This window comes from Strigops habroptila, chromosome 2, assembly GCF_004027225.2.
Source record: "Strigops habroptila isolate Jane chromosome 2, bStrHab1.2.pri, whole genome shotgun sequence".
NCBI lineage: Eukaryota > Metazoa > Chordata > Aves > Psittaciformes > Psittacidae > Strigops > Strigops habroptila.
The window spans coordinates 64,998,238-65,018,457 of record NC_044278.2 but is presented as its reverse complement, the minus strand read 5'-3'; the positions used below and the strand labels follow the sequence as shown (position 1 = coordinate 65,018,457).

Below are 20,220 nucleotides of genomic sequence, written 5' to 3'. Positions count from 1 at the left end.
TTCCTTGGCAAAGTGTCTACATCAAAGGAGCTTCTATGGAACATTGGATGACTCTAAATTAGTTATCAGTGTTACCTCTTTTCCAGTAGATAGGAGAGGCACCATTCCTCATTAAATAATGATTGTGTGAATGTGGGATGTTTCCAAAGAAGAAAAGGTAAACATGATGAAGGTGAGATCTACCTCCACTAACTTTATTTACCTAAGCCTGAGCTAATAATCCAAACCTTTTGTTTTGGTCAATAGAGAGAAACAGGAAATACATGTATTGTTTCAGCTCTTCCTAAACCCAGCTAAGTGAGGAGAGCTGACTTACAGGACTGTTTCTTTCTGCTGACTAATAAGAACTTATATTGACAATTAGTAGTTTATCAGTCTTAGTTTTAGACTGTTAGGGTAGATCAGTCCTACCCCTTAATTGCAGCACTGCATGAAATCCTGGCCTGTAGGTGAGCAATGACAAAATGCCATGAACTTTGCTTGGTCTGTTACTACTCTTCTTGTAACAGTAGGCAGCTCAAAGTGCCCTGATTCCACACTTAATCTTTAAAATTTAATTAGTGTCCTCTGAAATATTTGTATAGCCTGGTATATAACCTTTGCACAACCATGCTCAATAGTAGTTGAAGAGGGAATCCTTGAAGGCAATAAAGCTGTCTGGATAAGTATGAGTTAGTTTGCCAGACAAAACATTTCTCTGTGGACTGTTTTTGTGAAGCCCTCGCCGTTGCAGTAATCCCCATACACACCTGCATATGCATACCCCAACACAGAGCAATTTCATGGCCAAAAATCTGGTTGTACAAGAGCATTAGCTGATCCTGTAATAAATACCATCTTCAGCCTGCAGTGTTGTGAAATATCCGCCTATAGCCTCACCCTTGAAATACAATGTATAATGCATATTTCCCCATTCTCTATATTTCCCTGCATTCTTAAACTATTTCCTTAATATCAGCAGCCTAAAAACAGCATCCTGGTTTACAGATTGCTGTGTAAAATAGACTATACTCTAATCATTACCTCTAACTACAAAGTTCAGAGAGAAATATAAAATCTAGTGCCTTATGGCTCAGCTAACAAGAAATAAGCTATCAATTTACTTCCATGAAACAAAGCAAGATTGGAGTAAGTAATTTTGATGCTACAGAAAACTTTGTTAATTGGGGACATTAAAGTTCTTAGAAGCCTTGTGTGTTTATAATTTCTTACAGATTTCATCACTGTGGTAGTTCACTGTATCTGTTTAACTGCACTGCAGATCTTAGTGAAGGAAATCCCTCTTCATTGTCAAAGTTAACCTAATTTACGCTGTGGAGGGCCTGGAGCCATAGTTGATAACGATAGCCTTAGATGCACATACTGATTTATATATTTTAAATATATTTATTTACGGAAGTTAGTTCTATAAGTTCTGTTTGTAAATGATCTGTTAGGGCACAGGAGTATCACAAGTGCAAAGTAAAGTTAATCCTCTAGTAACTGCCTGAAAGCTTTTATGTATAGATTATTGTTATGGAATATAGCTCATCGAGACATTATATGGAGATCATATTACTGAAGTCTACATGAAATTCTATGTATTTCATTTCCTGTACAGAAACCAGCTTTCTTTGATGTTACGTTATGTTATGTAACTAATGTTACATTGTATACTAAACTGATTACTGATTGAAAAAAGCAATAGTAGACTTTACTTACCTAAGAAAAAACAAGTTGAAGTACATATCCTGTGTATAAGAGCATCCTTTGTGTTGGGTAATATTTCTAGTATTCTATAAGCTTCATTTGAGATATCCCTAATTGAGGATAGAAGGGAAAATACAGCATTCAGTTTCACATTTAGGAAAGTGGTGGAAATAGTTTAAGTGTACGATATTTGATCATGTCCGAGGAGTACTCAGGAGCCTAGTGTGCTCCTGAGCTCCAGGTCCTTATTGGGATCAATTTATCAAAATCAAGTGTCATGTAGTCACTCTATAGCAACCCCTCCTTACAGCAGAACAGTTGCTTCAAAGGTAGATATCTGTAATGGGTACTCTGAATTTCAATCTGAACTGCATGCTTCTTCCCAAGTGCTATAAAGGGAGTCCAGAGTAGCTACTACAGCTAGCTAGCTGAGATGTAGTAAGTCTTCTACATAGGATGGGATTATGTTCAAGGTTATACTTAAATTTACAGGTCTATATATAGGTGCCTATACACTAGCTTTGGTGTCTTAATTCCTATTACCATTAGTGGCGTTTTAGGACATACTGTCTCTAGAGAGCAGAAATGTTACTCATTTGACCAGCCACTAAGGAAAACACTGGTAAACACTGCTGAATTTTTTCTGCACCAAGATATCATTGGTTTTGCATCTTACTAGTTTTCTCATTTTGCTGTGAAAAGAAAGTCAGGACATTTAAGGATGAGGAGACCATCTGCTGCAATGTCCTGCCAAGGCAAGGCAAACTGAGAGTAGCCCAGGTTACCCAGGGCCATCTTGGATTGGAGGGTCTACACTCTGGGATCCCATTCCAGTGCTGAGCCATCTTCATGTCATTCTTTTTCTTCTTATTTTCATTTGAAATTTTTTTTGTTGCAGTTTACACCTATAGCCTTTTGTCCCTCCATTGTTTACTTCCTGGAAATATCTCTCTTCAGAGGTGAAATTAAAATATTAGGAAGTGTAGAAAGGTTGTGTTTTTTCCCCCCAACTATTTCTCCTATTTTATTCTGAACCTATTTGATTATTGGAATCACCAAGAAAGTCCATGTGGTACCTTCTGTAACCTTTATGTAGATTATTATCAGCTTTATGTTTTAAAGCAAAGCTTTTGTTGTATTAATACCATTTAAAAAAATCAAATTTTAAATGATTGCTAGCATGTTCTCTTTGTTTTTAGAGACAGAATAGTCTACTGTAGAAGTGTGTCAGTGAAATTCTGGTTATGGCATAAGATCCTTTTCCTTTAGGCTGTTTTAAATATTTAATAGTTTGAACAATGCAACATTTTTGTTTACTTCCTTTCTTGGTATTTAGTTGCAGAGTGGATTAGATGACAGATTCAAACTACAAATGAGTGACAGATATTTCTTGATTCCGTATTTGACAGGTGATAGGAGGTGACACATTTACAGTATAATTTCTTTCCAAAAGAGAGGTGTTCCTATTTGTCCTCCAAGATCTTAGGCTTCAGCTTTCAGTAGTATAACTGTGCATTCTGAGAACAGCCTTGTTATTTAGTCTGAGAAAACAGTACCTGGATATTTGCTTCTTTTTTTTAAAGAGCTGTCTAGGTATCCTACACATCTGAAAGGAAAATAATATCTTTCTTGTCTATTGTATAGTGAGAGTTTATGCACAACAGATTATTAGAAAACCAAAAGAAAACTATCTGTTGTCAGGTTTTTTTTTTTTTAAGAACAACTATATTTAAATAACATATCTACCTAAAAGCATAGATGGCTTTTCTTTTTCTACTATGACACAGGTACAGAAAATAAATGGTTATTGCTTTTCTACAAAGCATTCTTTTTGTTTTTAACAATTTGGTTTCTGTGGGGTAGATGAATTTAAGATAGCTGGTAAAAGGATATTGACCTTTGATGGTAATAGAGATTTCATAAACTTAATCAAAATCTTTTATAGTATTCCAAGCTGTGTGAATAATGGATCTGTTTTGTTCTCTGAATATTAAGGGGATCATATTCAGGTGTCTCAGAAAACCAAACCCATGTGCAAGCCCTATCCACTTAGGTAGTTTTTTATTATTTAAATTAGTTAAAATATTTGCAGATTGCACAAAAAACAGACCATGGTTTATTAAATTCTTACTAGCAAATAGATTAAGCCTTACTTTTTAACTGCAAAGTAGAAGGTATAAGTTTCTTTTTCTGCCTTGCAGCAGTAGGTAGAATCAATAAAATTGCAAGCTAAGGGTTGGTACAGAATCCTCCACTGAAACAGTCTTTAACATTAGCCAGAAACTGTCAACTCATAGATTACTACAATAAAGAGAATTTCCCTGAAGCCAGAAGTTAACGGCATAAAGGAAATTACATGTGCAGGAAAAGCTGATTCAGAAAAGTAGTGGACAAAGGATTAAGGAAAAATTTACTGTAAGACTGACAGTGTACAGTAATCTAGAATGTTATAGGAAGATACATCCAAAAACTTATTTTGATTTAAAATTTAAAGTAATTTGAAATTATTAATAAAATCTGGTGTGGTTGGGCTGAAAGCCAAATCCCACCCGGTTGCTCATTCATTCCCCCTCCTGAGCAGGACAGAGGGAGGAAGTAGAATGAGAAAGCTTGTGGATCCAGATAAAGGCAGGGAGATTGGTTACCAGTTACTGTCGCAGGCACAACAGCCTCCACTTGGGCAAAATTGCCAATTGGAATAGATTCAGGTAGTGAGAAACAGAAAGGCAAACATTAAACCAACACCTTTCCTCTCCCTTTCCCAGGCTTGACTTCACTGCTTCACTTCATACTTCTCTACCCCCACAAGCAGTCCAGGGGGTGGGGGGAGCTACAGTCAGTACATAGCAATTTCTCTCTGTCACTTCTTCCTCTTTACGCTTTTCCACTGCTCCAGTGTGGGTTTTTCACAGGTATGCAATTCCTTCGGAAATGACCATCTGCTTCGCCATGGACTGCAGGGAATCTCTGCTCCAACACATGGAGCACCTACTCTCCCTCCTTTTTCTCTGACTTTGGTGTTCCTTCAGCTGTTTCTCCCTCTTTTTGTTCCCTCTTCGTCTCTGTTTGCTATTTTCTGGACTTCATTAAATATGTTTTCAGAGGTATCACTCTTGGCTGGCAGAATCCACTGTGTCCTGCAGTGGGTCTGCTGGAGCTGACTAGAACCGTTTATGGTCCACATGGGACAAAGCCTGACTTCTTCCCACAGAAGCCACCCCAGCAGCCCCACAACTGCCAACACCTGGGCAACACATCTGGACATGTATTTCTAAACATATATGTCTGGCATATATGAGAGTAAGATCAAAATGAAAATCCCGGTTACATGTATTTTTAATCAGTTTTGATTGTTACTAATAAAAAAGCAGTCAGAATACATATGTCAGAATATGCATACCAGAATGTTCTAACACTGAGATTTTGCTACAGAAACCCTTCAACAGATCTAGTAATCTAACAAGGGGAAAAAAAATATAAATCATACACTGTTTCTTCAGTTGTGCTGAAGAAAAGCAATCGATACAGCTCCATATAATTTCAGAAAAATACTGCTTTAGAATTTATTTATTTAGACTTTAGACATATTTAAAACTATGAAAGTCTTTTCGTAGACATAAAGGAATTATTGCTAACATATTACAGTAAGAACGGACTAAAATGTCAACACATACAGATTGTTAGCACTAAAGATCAGTGAACTTAAACTAAAACTAAATCCTCCGATACATTTTCTATTTTAGAACCATATGCAATGTGCTCTTGATCTCTGCCTACAAGTTTTCTGTTAATAATATTGATGCAGTAGGTTGACAGAAAAACAGGCAATCAAAACCAAACAGCCTCAGGGTGGTTCAAAGGTTTTTCACTCTAATTCTTGTTGATTGGGAAATACCTACCCATAAGAATATCACACACAAAAAGATCTATTTTCTGCAGAGAACATGATTAATTGGTGATAGGAGTTAGGTGATGGTGTTGCAAGTGAGAACAGGGGACCAAATGAGATGCTTCAGTAGGTCCCTTTGAGTCCTAAAAATGAAGCACACAGAAAATGTGGCACATTTAATATGTTGCAGTTGAGAAGGCTCATCTGGATTCCTTTGGCCTTTGTATTTTCTAATATAAGCTTGAATAAGCTAATGTTATACTTTCTAACTCTTGGGGAAACTGACTTTGAAGTCTTGGACTCTTCTCACTATTTGTGTGTTTCCAGCATGCTACCCATATGTTTCTATCAAAGGGAAAACCTTAAAACTCACTGTGCAGACTTTTGGCACGTGAATTATCATTTTAAATTATAGCCAGTAGTTTATGATCTACTTTTTAACTGGCGGTAGAAGAAAAACAGGCATCTCCTTGACTAATAGGCTTTGCAAAGATTTGAAAAAAGATTGTGAAGAACATCAGAAACTGGGGATGCCCTTTTCAGTATTGTTTCAAACCACTTACCAGTGAATAACTCAGTTACCATCAGGAATAAATGATTTATTTTATAGATTTCCTGAAACTGTAACCTTCAGCAAGTTAGGAAAAAAATGGCAGTGCCCAGAGTGCACGCATAGGCCCTGCGGCCTGTCCCCTCCACGCTCCCAGGGGCTTGACTGCCTGTGCTCAAAGCCTGCTCTGATATGGTACAGCTGTGTAGCAGTTGGCTGAGCAAAGAGCTAAATTGTGAGGCAGATCTGGGAGAAGCTTTGTCATGATCTTTTACCCATCCTTTGGTTTAGGAGCCACACTTAGACCCAGGTTTCTGCTCTTAGTCCTTGCTTGAGATATTCCTATGCCCAGCCACAAACCTGGGTGATTCCAACCCTGAACCACTGACTTGAATTCCTGGCTTCACCTGATTTTCTGGTTTTGTTGCTAGAAGCTTTCCTGGCAATCACAGGACTGTTGGTTGGCCCAGATTCCCATCACCAGACCTGCTCTATTTCCTTGTTTGGGCTATTGTGGAGATGTGCCCGGGCCAGCAAGGACACTGCCCTGCCTGCCTTGTGTTTACCGTCAGCTCCTGGCTCCCTGGCACATATTGAGTAGCCTGCTTTTACTGCGCTCTCACAAAAAACCTCTAACCGTAACAAATTACCTGAAGAGGTAATTTCAGACATGAAACTTATCACAAGTAACGAGAGACAATATACACTCTTTTTGCTTCTGTGTTCTAGTAGTAATATTACAAACAAAATAATAAACATGCAAGACATATCCATAGAGGATTGTTCTAGTACTAAGCCTTGAGATTTTGTCAGTCTGTTTAAATAAATTACAAAAATTACTTTTGTTTTCGTATAAGTAAAGGAGAGAGTTCATTTCACTGATTTTAGCTGGAAGGGTCATTGTCCTGGGTTCAGCTATAGCAGTCATTTTTCTCCTGCTTAGTAGCTGGTGCAGTGCTGTGTTTTTTAACTTTCAGCCTGGGAACAACGCTGATAACACCGATGTTTTTAGTTGTTGCTAAGTAATGTTTATTCCAACCAAGGACTTTCTCAGTCTCATGCTTTGCCAGGGAGGAGGGGAAGCCGGGAGGAAGCAGAGACAGGACACCTGACCCAAACTAGCCAAAGGGGTATTCCATACCACAGCACGTCATGCCCAGTATATAAACCGGGGGGAGTTACCCGGAAGGCCCAGATCACTGCTCGGGTCGGGCTGGGTATCGGTCGGCGGGTGGTGAGCAATTGTATCCTCTCCCCTTGTTATTTCACTAATCATTATTATCATTGGTGGTAGCAGTAGTGGTTTTGTGTTATACCTTAGTTGCGGGACTGCTCTTATCTCAACCCGTGGGAGTTGCATTCTTCCCATTCTCCTCCCCATCCCTCCGGGAGCGGGGGGAGGAAGAAGGGGGGGGGGGGAGTGAGCGAGCGGCTGTGTGGTTCTGAGTTACCGGCTGGGCTCAAACCACGACAGTTCTTTTTGGCGCCCAACGTGGGGCACGAAAGGTTGAGATAACGACAGATCTGACCAGAGTGTGTTTAATCATATTTGTGATAAGCATTCATTGTTACTACTCGTCACAATGGTGATTATTTGGCTCTCAGACGTGTTGCGCTTGATCTCAGAGTTTCAGCATGTTGTACCTTACTTACAGCCACTATTTGCTGTTTTAGCGTTTATCGGCTGGGGGGCCTGGGCTAAGGTTCTTGTTTCACTGTACTTCATGGTAATGACTTGTAATACAATAGACTCATTGATCATGAAACTGGTCTGGTTTGTGCTTCCAGCGTGGCCATCACCACTATACATTGGGAGGTATATAATGAAATATTTTAGCAATTGCATATCTTTTTTTTTCTCCTCGGGGGGTAAACTTACGAAGGAAGCATTCTCTTTCACCCCCTGTTCCCCCACCAGCCTATTTGCAACAGCAATTGAGAGTTCTGAAGGTTTTAGATGGCCTTTGAGTACCCTTGAAACCTGCCTGCTGATTGTGCTGGGGATCAGCATGTTGGCAAACATACGGAGTGTGTTTTACCCACGGCCATCCCGTCGTAGGAACATCCTATTTCGTTTAATGTCAAAAATTCAGCAGTATCAGGTTCGAATCTGGTCTAGGGTTAGACGACGATATAGGAGGACCACCAGGAGATTTTCCCTGAGGCTGGACAGTTATGAGTGGCAGGGTGTGTGGGATAGTATGGGCAAGTACCTAGGCCAGTGGGCCCCTCCAGTGCTTTGGAACTTCACCACTGAACAAGTGCAACATCCGGAAAAACTAGTAAAACACTTAAACGAGGTGTGCTGTCGTCCTGGTTATACCAGAGAGGGACAAATTTTGGCAACGTGCTGGGGCTTGGCCTATGCCTACAGAGCCCTGCTCAACACTATCCAGCACCTTCAAAGGGAAAAAAATGTCTCTGGATCTGATGGCAAAGCAACAGACAACGCAGCTATGCCAACTACAAGCACAGCAGCTACTCAGACCCTGACCACAACAGACAACACAGCTACTCCAAGTACAGCAGCTACATCAACCCCAGTGACAAGCACAACAGCTACTCAAACCCTGACCACAACAGACAACGCAACTACTCCAACTTCAAATACAGCAGTTACACCAACCCCAGTGACAAGCACAACAGCTACTCAAACCCCGACAGCAACAGACAATGTGGCTACTCCAAGCACCACAGCCACACCAACCCCAGTGACAAGCACAGTAGCTATTCAAACCCCGACAGCAACAGACAATATGGCTACTCCAAGCACTGCAGCTACACCAACCCCAGTGACAAGCACAGTAGCTACTCAAACCCCGACAGCAACAGATAATGCAGCTGTTGGTGTTACTCAACTCCCAAGCACAACAGCTGCACCAACCCCAGCAATAGACATTGCAACCACTCCAATCCTAGTGGCAGACACTGCAGCCACTCCAACCACAGTGACAAACACTGCAGCTAAACCAAATGTCCAGTTTGTGACAATGTCTGTTGCCCCTGTAAGCAAAAGCAAACGAAAGGCACAAAGAGCAACCCGTGAAGCGAAGAAAGATGAAGACCCAGTGCCATTACTATATGCAACAGCACCTGAACAAGAGTTACTACTACGTGGGTCAGAGGAAGAGGAAGAAGAAGAAGAGGTCACTTCTCGACCCCGGACCTCAACCGAACTACGGAATATGCGAAAAGATTTCACCCGTCTTCCAGGGGAGCACATTGTCACCTGGTTGCTCCGGTGCTGGGACAATGGGGCCGACGGTCATGAACTAGAAGGTAGGGAAGCCAAGCAGCTGGGATCACTTGCTAAGGAAGGAGGAATTGACAAAGCGATTGCAAGAGAGAAGCGAGCCCTCAGCCTTTGGAGGCGGCTCCTGGCAGCTGTGAAGGAAAGGTTTCCCTACAAAGACGATATTACGAATCGCTCAGCCAACTGGACCACGATAGAGAAAGGCATCCAGTCCCTGAGGGAATCAGCCATTATAGAGATGATCTATCGTAGGCCGGATTCCAGGAACACATCCGTAGACCCAGATGAAGTCGAATGTACACGACCCATGTGGCGGAAACTTACACGGAGTGCGCCATCATCATATGCCCACACATTGGCATCAATGACCTGGAATGACGGAGTATCACCAACAGTGGATTTCCTGATTCGTCAACTCCGAGAGTTCGAAGACAATCTCACCCCTTCCATCATTTCAGCTGTGGAAAAACTGTCCCAGGAGTTCAAACAATTGAGAGACGATTTATCCGATCTATCCAGCTCTCCACGCGTACCAACCCATGTCTCAGCTATCAACAGAAGGCGCCCTACTGCTCGAGAAAGAAAATATAGGAGGTACACGCCACGGGCCACCCTATGGTTTTACCTGCGGGATCATGGAGAAGACATGAGAAAGTGGGATGGAAAACCTACTTCAGCTCTGGAGCAACGGGTGCGTGAACTGAAGAGGAGAACAATGGTCAAGGATGATCCTCCCAGGAAAGCTGCTGCTCCAGTCTCTGGCGAGCAGTTTCCCAGATGGAGCGAAAGAGCTGATTTTACTCCAGCTCCTGTGATAAGGAATACTAATCCCTTTCTACAAGACAGAAGTGGAGAATTTTGTGATCACTATTAGAGGGGCCCTGCCTCCAGCCAGGTGGAGGAGAGGGATAATCGGGTTTACTGGACTGTGTGGATCAGATGGCCTGGCACATCAGTCCCACAGAAGTATAAGGCTCTAGTAGATACCGGTGCACAGTGTACTCTGATGCCATCAAGGTATCAAGGGGTGAAACCCATTTCTATTTCTGGAGTGACAGGAGGATCCCAAGCGTTAACTATGCTGGAAGCTGAAATCAGCCTGACTGGGAGGAAGTGGCAAAAGCACCCCATTGTAACTGGTCCAGGGGCTCCATGCATCCTTGGCATAGACTATCTCAGGAGAGGGTATTTCAAAGACCCAAAAGGGTATAGATGGGCTTTTGGTATCGCTGCCTTGGAGACAGAGGAAATTAAGCAGCTGTCCACCTTACCCGGTCTCTCAGAGGATCCTTCTGTTGTGGGGTTGCTGAAGGTCGAAGAACAACAAGTGCCAATTGCGACCACAACAGTGCACCGGCGGCAATATCACACCAACCGAGACTCCTTGATTCCCATCCATAAGCTGATCCGCAGACTGGAGAGCCAAGGAGTGATCAGCAGGACCCGCTCACCCTTTAATAGCCCCATATGGCCAGTGCAAAAGTCTAATGGAGAGTGGAGATTAACAGTAGACTATCGTGGCCTGAACGAAGTCACACCACCATTGAGTGCTGCCGTACCGGACATGTTAGAACTTCAGTATGAACTGGAGTCAAAGGCAGCCAAGTGGTATGCCACAATTGACATTGCCAATGCATTTTTCTCAATCCCTTTGGCAGCAGAATGCAGGCCATAGTTTGCTTTCACTTGGAGGGGCGTCCAGTACACTTGGAACCGACTGCCCCAGGGGTGGAAACACAGCCCTACCATCTGCCATGGATTGATCCAGACTGCACTGGAACAGGGGCAAGCTCCAGAACACCTGCAATACATTGATGACATCATCGTGTGGGGTGATACAGCGGAAGAAGTTTTTGAGAAAGGGAGGAAAATAATCCAAATCCTGCTGAAGGCCGGTTTTGCCATAAAACGGAATAAGGTCAAGGGACCTGCACAGGAGATTCAATTTTTGGGAATAAAATGGCAAGATGGACGCCGCCAGATCCCCACAGACGTGATCAACAAGATAACAGCAATGTCTCCACCAACTAACAAGAAAGAAACACAAGCTTTCTTAGGTGTTGTGGGGTTCTGGAGAATGCACATCCCAAATTACAGTCTGATTGTAAGCCCTCTCTACCACGTGACCCGGAAGAAGAATGATTTCAAATGGGGCCCTGAGCAACAACAAGCCTTTGAACAAATTAAACGAGAAATAGTTCATGCAGTAGCCCTTGGACCAGTCCGGGCCGGGCCAGATGTGAAAAATGTGCTCTATACCGCAGCTGGGGAGAATGGTCCTACCTGGAGCCTCTGGCAGAAAGCTCCAGGGGAGACTCGAGGTCGACCCCTTGGCTTTTGGAGTCGGGGATATAAAGGATCCGAGGCCAGCTACACTCCCACTGAAAAAGAGATACTGGCAGCCTATGAAGGGGTTCGAGCTGCCTCAGAAGTGATCGGAACTGAAGCGCAGCTCCTCCTGGCACCCCGGTTGCCTGTGCTGGGCTGGATGTTCAAAGGCAGGGTCTCCTCTACACATCATGCAACTGATGCTACATGGAGTAAGTGGGCCGCACTAATTACACAACGAGCTCGAATAGGAAATCCCAGTCGTCCAGGAATTCTAGAAGTCATCATGGACTGGCCAGAGGGCAAAGATTTTGGGATGTCACCAGAAGAGGAGGTGACGCGTGCTGAAGAGGCCCCACCATATAATGAACTGTCAGAGAGTGAAAAGCAATATGCCTTGTTTACTGATGGGTCCTGCCGTATTGTGGGAAAGCATCGGAGATGGAAGGCAGCTGTGTGGAGTCCCCTGCGACAAGTTGCAGAAACTGCTGAGGGAGAGGGTGAATCGAGTCAATTTGCAGAGGTGAAAGCCATCCAGCTGGCCTTGGACATTGCTGAACGAGAAAAATGGCCAGTACTTTATACTGACTCATGGATGGTGGCAAATGCCCTGTGGGGGTGGTTGCAGCAATGGAAGCAGAGCAACTGGCAACGCAGAAGTAAACCCATCTGGGCTGCTGCATTGTGGCAAGATATCGCTGCTCGGGTGCAGAACCTGGTGGTGAAGGTACGCCACGTAGATGCTCATGTACCCAAGAGTCGGGCCACTGAGGAACACCAGAATAACCAGCAAGTGGATAAAGCTGCTAAGATTAAAGTGGCTCAGATGGACTTGGATTGGCAACATAAGGGTGAATTATTTTTAGCCCGGTGGGCCCATGACACCTCAGGCCATCAAGGCAGAGATGCAACATATAGATGGGCTCGTGATCGAGGGGTGGACTTAACGATGGACACTATTGCCCAGGTTATTCACGAATGTGAAACATGTGCTGCAATTAAGCAAGCCAAGCGGTTAAAGCCTCTCTGGTATGGAGGACGATGGCTGAAGTACAAATATGGGGAGGCCTGGCAGATTGACTACATCACACTCCCACCAACCCGCCAGGGCAAGCGCTATGTGCTTACCATGGTGGAAGCAACCACCGGCTGGCTGGAAACATACGCTGTGTCCCATGCCACTGCCCGGAACACTATCCTGGGCCTTGAGAAACAAGTCTTGTGGCGACACGGCACCCCAGAGAGAATTGAGTCAGACAATGGGACTCATTTCCGGAACAACCTCATAGACACTTGGGCCAAAGAGCATGGCATTGAGTGGGTATACCACATCCCCTACCATGCACCAGCCTCTGGGAAAATCGAACGGTACAATGGGCTGTTAAAAACTACACTGAGAGCAATGGGTGGTGGGACTTTCAAACACTGGGATACACATTTACCAAAAGCCACCTGGTTGGTCAACAGTAGGGGATCTGCCAACAGGGCTGGCCCAGCCCAATCAGAACTTTTACGTACTGTAGAGGGGGATAAAGTTCCTGTGGTGCACATAAAGAATTTGTTGGGGAAGACAGTCTGGGTTATTCCTGCTTCAGGTAAAGGCAAACCCACTCGTGGGGTTGCTTTTGCTCAGGGACCTGGATATACTTGGTGGGTAATGCGGGAAGATGGGGAAGTCCGATGTGTACCTCAAGGGGATTTGATTTTGGGGGAAAACAGCCAATGAACTCAATTGTACGCTGTTGCCTGCTCTATAACACTTTTATAGCCCACCAGCTAGATATCTTCAGGTCACCAGCCATTGACCCTGACTTCCCTCCGATCATCACCTCAACAAAGAATGAATTTTGAGGAAACCGGACGAGCTCAGCAGTGACCAGATGAGTTTGGCGGTATCATCAGCAGGCAACAACCCAACACTATGTACCGTCCCTCCTGCCCTGAAAGACTATTACAAGAGATGGAACCTGACATCATGGACTGGATGAGTTCAGCAATTTTACAGGGATTGGTCCATGGACTAGGGAACGATATCTTTCTCTGTGTGTGGGTGTGGGTGTATATATATATGTGTATATATGGGACAGGGGTGATGGTGTGCTGAGAGATGTGGGATCTGAGCATGACGTGAATGGTATGGAATAAGGGGTGGATACTGTCCTGGGTTCAGCTATAGCAGTCATTTTTCTCCTGCTTAGTAGCTGGTGCAGTGCTGTGTTTTTTAACTTTCAGCCTGGGAACAACGCTGATAACACCGATGTTTTTAGTTGTTGCTAAGTAATGTTTATTCCAACCAAGGACTTTCTCAGTCTCATGCTTTGCCAGGGAGGAGGGGAAGCCGGGAGGAAGCAGAGATAGGACACCTGACCCAAACTAGCCAAAGGGGTATTCCATACCACAGCACGTCATGCCCAGTATATAAACCGGGGGGAGTTACCCGGAAGGCCCAGATCACTGCTCGGGTCGGGCTGGGTATCGGTCGGCGGGTGGTGAGCAATTGTATCCTCTCCCCTTGTTATTTCACTAATCGTTATTATCATTGGTGGTAGCAGTAGTGGTTTTGTGTTATACCTTAGTTGCGGGACTGCTCTTATCTCAACCCGTGGGAGTTGCATTCTTCCCATTCTCCTCCCCATCCCTCCGGGAGCGGGGGGAGGAAGAAGGGGGGGGGGGGAGTGAGCGAGCGGCTGTGTGGTTCTGAGTTACCGGCTGGGCTCAAACCACGACAGTCATCAACATCCTTAGTATAGAAAAGAGAGCTAAAATCCCCATGTTTCACTGGAGTGAGAGAATTGTCACTCATGAGGAGGAGTGACATGAGGACTACATGAGGAGGAGTTTAATTTCTGACAGCAGTTTCAGACCAGAAGCAAATAAACTACATTTTTCCACCACTAACAATCAGTAGGTACTTCTGCAGTGAGTTAGAGCTATAGGCCTTGGTAGTTTTGCAAGTATACATTCTTTTGCAGATACTGAAAATAATGGCTTCCCTTCTCACATAATAAATGTTGCTCAAATATATCTGTTCATATGCTGACCTTTGAAAATCAGATGCATGTAATGCCAACCAATACGCACAAGAGCTACTGAAAAATGTAATTTAACAAAAATAATGCTCTTTACAAAGCTATCTAGCCAGAAAAGGCCTTCTAAAACTTTATGCAAATAAAGCTGGATGAAGTAACAGCTACACCTAAAATCTATATTTTGTTGCATAGTAGAAAAATAAAAATTCTAAGCCATGAATTACAGAACAGTACCAACAGGCTCATCACACTTAGGGTGAAAAGAGCCTCTCTGTGTTTACAGCTCTGTGCAGGAAGAGCTGATACAGACAGGGTGAGAGAAGACTTCAGTAAGACGAGAGGAGAGAGGAGATTGGCTGCTGAAACTGGTTGCAGGTTTTTAATGTACCTTTGTGTTTGCAACACAAGATAATATTGACCTCTCCTCTTAAAGATGGTTAAGCCTGTTGGAGAATGAGGTGTGCAAGTTTCAGAAAGAATGGCAGCTGGGTGTGTACAATGGGTATTTCCCAGAGAATGCTTGAGTGATTTGCTTTGTACTGGTCACAGGAACAGGTGTTCCACTTGCAGATGGAGAGACGTCTTAATACTTGACATTTCTGAGGAAAATATTTTTTATGGCAATTCTCAGTTCTGTTTGATGTGTAATTCTTTACCACTGCAACTTTCTGAAAGTTGCTTTCCCTCTTTTTATCTGAGGCTTCTATATTCTTTTGGGGTGTCAGTTCTATAACCATACGCCAGAGAGGGCGAGACAGCCAAAACGCATGAAATGGCCTTGTCAGGTGTTTTTCTTAAACAGTGAGAAGTAATATATTTTGTAGCTCTTAGGTTACACTCCTGTCTGTCATCAGCACTGTTAAGTCACCACCAAATGCTGTGCCCTGCAAGGTCACTACTGTTCTAACTGTTCCATCTCATCTTATGCAGAATTTGTGAGCATGTGGCTCTTACTCTGATTTTACAAGGTATTTGAAATGTATTTTCCATCCTATGCCTTTCTTTTTGACATTCCATTTTTTCAAATGTGAATAAGTTCCCATAGTACATGCCAATTTGGGTTTCTTCCTCTATTTATTCATGCTGGCTGTTGTCCCATTTCAGCTGAATATCTAAACCACATTTCCCCTTTGAAAAGCAACATGAAGGTCATTCTTTGATTCGAGCAGCAATAGTTGCTTACTGTATGAGTAACATTTTGTTCTTCCATCTAAACTCATGAAAGTATCACTCCCTCAGGAGGGAGAGAGGACTCTCCAGAATTACAAACTTGAATAAGCGAAGGCAGTTATTGACCAGGTCTCCTTGTCTGAGCCCCAGAGAATAATACATGTGCACGCTTTGTAAATCTGCTTCTTGGCTCCCTGCTAGAGAATTCTTTACTTTGAAGCCTAGTTCCTGAGTTCTTGAAATTCAAAACTGCAATTCTAAGATTGCAATTCAGATTATTTTTTTATCGTGTTTTCATTCTATTTTCTATAAAGACAGAGGGAGGGAATCTGGTATTTCTGTAGCATTTTCAAAAGTCCTTTGGATATTTAAAAAATGAAGCCTGAGGAACCATGTCACTGTAGAAGCCCACTTGCCAGGCTGTTTACTGCTATTTGTTTTATGAAATGCGTATCATATGCTTCCATAGAGCTAGTAGTTTGAAAGTTATAGAGATTCACATAGACTCTGCCTTTTGTTGCTGTGTAGCATTGTTTATGCATTTTCTCTAAGCTTATGGTTGTAATTATATTTGTGATAGAACGTATATAGCAATTGATACAGCTGAACTTTTCTCTTGGTTTCTCCTTCAGCATGAGCAAAGTTAATCTTTCAACAGCCAGGCCCAGACAGGATGCACCAAGGTTCTATAAAATGCAATTTACAAGGAGTGTAAGGACCATTATTTCACTTTTTAGTGTAAGAATATACTGATAAGTATCTGACCATGCTGAGTGCAAATCAGTAGTAAATTGCTAGAAAAGGCTGTAATTTACATGAAACATGATGAACCAAACAACCTGACAATAACTGTGTTTCAGTGTTTTTTTATTTTAATTTTTTTCTTCTTCCTGGGGAAATCAAAAGCTGCTATTTCTTATTTGTGGATTGTGAACTTAGTTTTCTGAGCATTTGAGGTGGTATTCACATGCAAAAGAGGTAGTACATCCATTTCCACCTGTTGTGTCTTTCCTTGGAAAACAAAACTTATTCTAATTGTTTACTGGACACATCAAAAGGAAGAAAAAATTAACTTAAGCTCTGTCAGTAGCAGTGAAAGACGGCCACCTTCATCAGGTATAAAATGATATATATATTTTTAAACTTTAATCTTTCTTCCCTGACAACATTAGAAAGAGCTTTATTATGACCAGTCAAGCTTCATTTCAGCTGCTCAGTCTGTCTTACGTGTTTGAAAAGTGAAGTCCATGCTGAAAATGATATCTAATTTTCAGTGTATATAGCTGTTTACACCACATAGTGTTTTGGAACTTTAAACTTATGCATTTGAGAGATTTCTGTCACTGGGACAAGAATGTTAAACTATCAATTTACTGTTGCAAAAAGGAAATAGTCAGAAATGGAGGAAAAAAAAAAGAGATTTAATTGATGCCATGTGGAATCGGTAATCTGTAAATGTCATCAGGTGGTTTTAAATCATTACTGTGAAATGTGATGAAGGCATAAAAAACTTCAAAACTGACAAAATGAATACACTGATTGTTAGGAGATACTCAGAACATCCTATGAAATCCACATTGCGTTCCAGTCTAGCAACTGTCAGGCAATAGGATGTTAGCACTTTCTGCTTTTGTGTGGTTATCTAATTTAAATTACCAATATTGCATATATATGTGTGTGGTGTTGTCTGAATTACATGTATGTGAAAGAGCACAGGTTTTAGTCCAGATACAGAAAATGTCTAATTTTCTCCAGCTTAGGTTTAGATTTGTATTTCACATTTGGTGTCGTTTAATATCATTTAGGTGATGTGTGAAAATATGAGAATAAATAAATATGGCCAGCAAGACAGTGCTCACACTGAACATTTCACTACAGAGATGAAACACTTAAAAGTGCTTCAGGCAAATAAAATTCAGAACATAACGCAATGTGTATAGTAGCATGTTAGAGAATGAAAATGGTTTGGATTCTTTGCTGAACTACATATGGTATACCTTCTTATATGAGTTCCAGGGTAAATTAAAACTAAGAAACTTAAAATATGCATTTACTCTGTAACTTGCTTCAGTTTTTTTAGTAATTAAAAAAGCTGAAAAAGTGATTGAAGATAAAATTTTAAGTTAAATATGTTTTAATTTAATATTTGTCACTTTTCTGCTCACTGACAAATGTGGAAGAGAAACAAGAAATCATTCATTCATATACTTTTTTTGTGTCATGGCCAGGGCAGAAAGGAAGGACTCTTATACTCAAGTTGTATTTTCTATTTATGGATGTAAATGGCCACATGAATCTAGGAGCAGAGCAATCAAGCCCTGAATTTTGGTTAGATATTCCAATCTAGCCACAGCCAGTTGGTAGTTTAACCACTTAACAATTTTGTTGTACCCTTTGTTTCTAATTTTAAATCTCTACAGACTGGAGGACATGCTTTCATTCAGTTATAGAGTGTCTAGCTTATCTTCCTTTTAAAACTGTGCTTCAACAACTGTTGCTTTCTGTAGTAATGCTGACACAAACAATCTTGTGCCCTTCATTCATTTCATCCCCTCCCATTTGTTCCTGCATCCATACCACATTTTCTGCTAGTTTATGGGGCCTTGCAATAGCATAGGCTCAGCTGGAGAACTAATACCAGTTAAAAATAACCCAGGCAGATAAAAAAGTGTTGAGTTTTAATGTAATTTGTTTCACTTCAAAATCTCTTAAGCAGTTGAGCTTAAGGGACTGGTCTGGGCACTGTGATATATACAGAGGGTTGAAAGAATATGGCCAAAAATAGTTTTCATTAAGTAAGTCCCAAACAGTTGGGTGGCTTCCTTAGAGTGTGTAATTCTTTTCCCATTCACTGTTACATTCACAATCCCAGTGGACTTGATATTGCAACTGCTTTACCTAAAACTGTTCTTGCCAATCAGTAGGAGATCAGTCCCATTTATTTGATATTGCTGACTGACATTAAATCATCCACGTAGTGACTAATAAATAAAGATATTATTAAACTTGTTGGTAAATAAAAGTTAACATGTTCTATAAATATACACTGAAGTATAATTAAATGTTGATCAAGCTTTTACAAACCCAGAATACAAAATCATATATCTGTTCTTTCTTGAGGAATGAAATAGCAGAAGGTTTTAGCCTTTTTCTTTTTTCCAGGTGTAGAGCTGAATTCATTGCGCCAAATGAAGATACAGAGATCTATGACAATGCTTACAGATGTCCGACAGCTCATATCAAGTGGAGGGAGCGTGAATCAAAAGAATGATGAAGGAGTGACCCTGGTGAGTGGGAATATGTAATCATCACCGTGTGAATATGCATGTACTGCAACTGTGTGCTGATGAGGATGTTTGCAAGGCAATTCTCTAAGACTCGAAATGAGGTTATGCGAGAATTTGGTCCTCATCTGGCTTTTTGAAAATAGGTATGTGTCCGTGCCATGTATAGATTGTGAACTAGGCTAGTGCAACATCCATGTCTTAATGACAATTTTCTCACTCTTAGCCTCTAAATATCAAACAATAGGCAAAAAAAAAAAAAAAAAAAAAATTAAGAAATTGGCATTGTAATTTAGAACTGCAGCAGATACTTGTGGTCTCTGACATGCTAAGATAGGGCCTGAAACTTCATTCAGTGATTCCTGTTTTAAGTTCATATTTTCTGGCTGAGCCAGGCTAAAACACTGTTTCATGAAGCTATCCTATCTTGATTCAGTGTAATGAAGCATCCACCATATCAGTGGATAAATATTCCTTCTCCCAAATTTGCATGTTATTTATAGTCATTGGGTCTCATTATGCTTTTTTTCTGCTGATAGATCTTCTATCCCTTTGTTTTATTCAGGAATGATACTTCTTCTGCTGTCAAAATTTTTAAAATAGTGTAATAAAATAATTTTGAAATGAATATATTTTTCACTAGATAGTATGTCTGTGGGATGTTCTCTTTGCATATAAAATCTTCAACATTATTATTAATCAGTAAATGGTCATCAGATGCATTATGATACTGAATAACTTAAAAATTCTTTTGTGTTTTTCTGCATATATTGTACTAAAATAATTGGAAAGGCACATATTACTGAAAATTATTATTATTTCAACATTTATGCTGAATTGCATTGCATGATAATGAATTGATATGCTGAATAATTAGTATTTAATTCCATATTTTAATACCTGTGGAGTGTTTAAACTGTAAGTGAAACAGTGAGCAGCCTCATATCTGGGCTTGCTGAATCCAGCCAGTAGCTCTGTCTATACTGAAAGCTATAACTTTTGGGGTGGCCAGTCCAAGGCAGTTAACT

At 41.5% G+C, this 20,220-nt stretch overlaps 1 protein-coding gene across 5 annotated transcripts in view; it reads left to right on the top strand.

The window, feature by feature from the left end:
* The window catches only part of MYO16 (myosin XVI), a 391,786-nt gene that overhangs the window by 159,042 nt on the left and 212,524 nt on the right, over positions 1–20,220 (top strand). For all 5 annotated transcript variants that reach the window (XM_030476550.1, XM_030476548.1, XM_030476549.1 and 2 more), the window contains exon 6: positions 19,071–19,195. In XM_030476550.1, the coding sequence (XP_030332410.1) occupies positions 19,071–19,195 (125 nt within the window). The remainder of the gene's footprint in view (positions 1–19,070; positions 19,196–20,220) is intronic.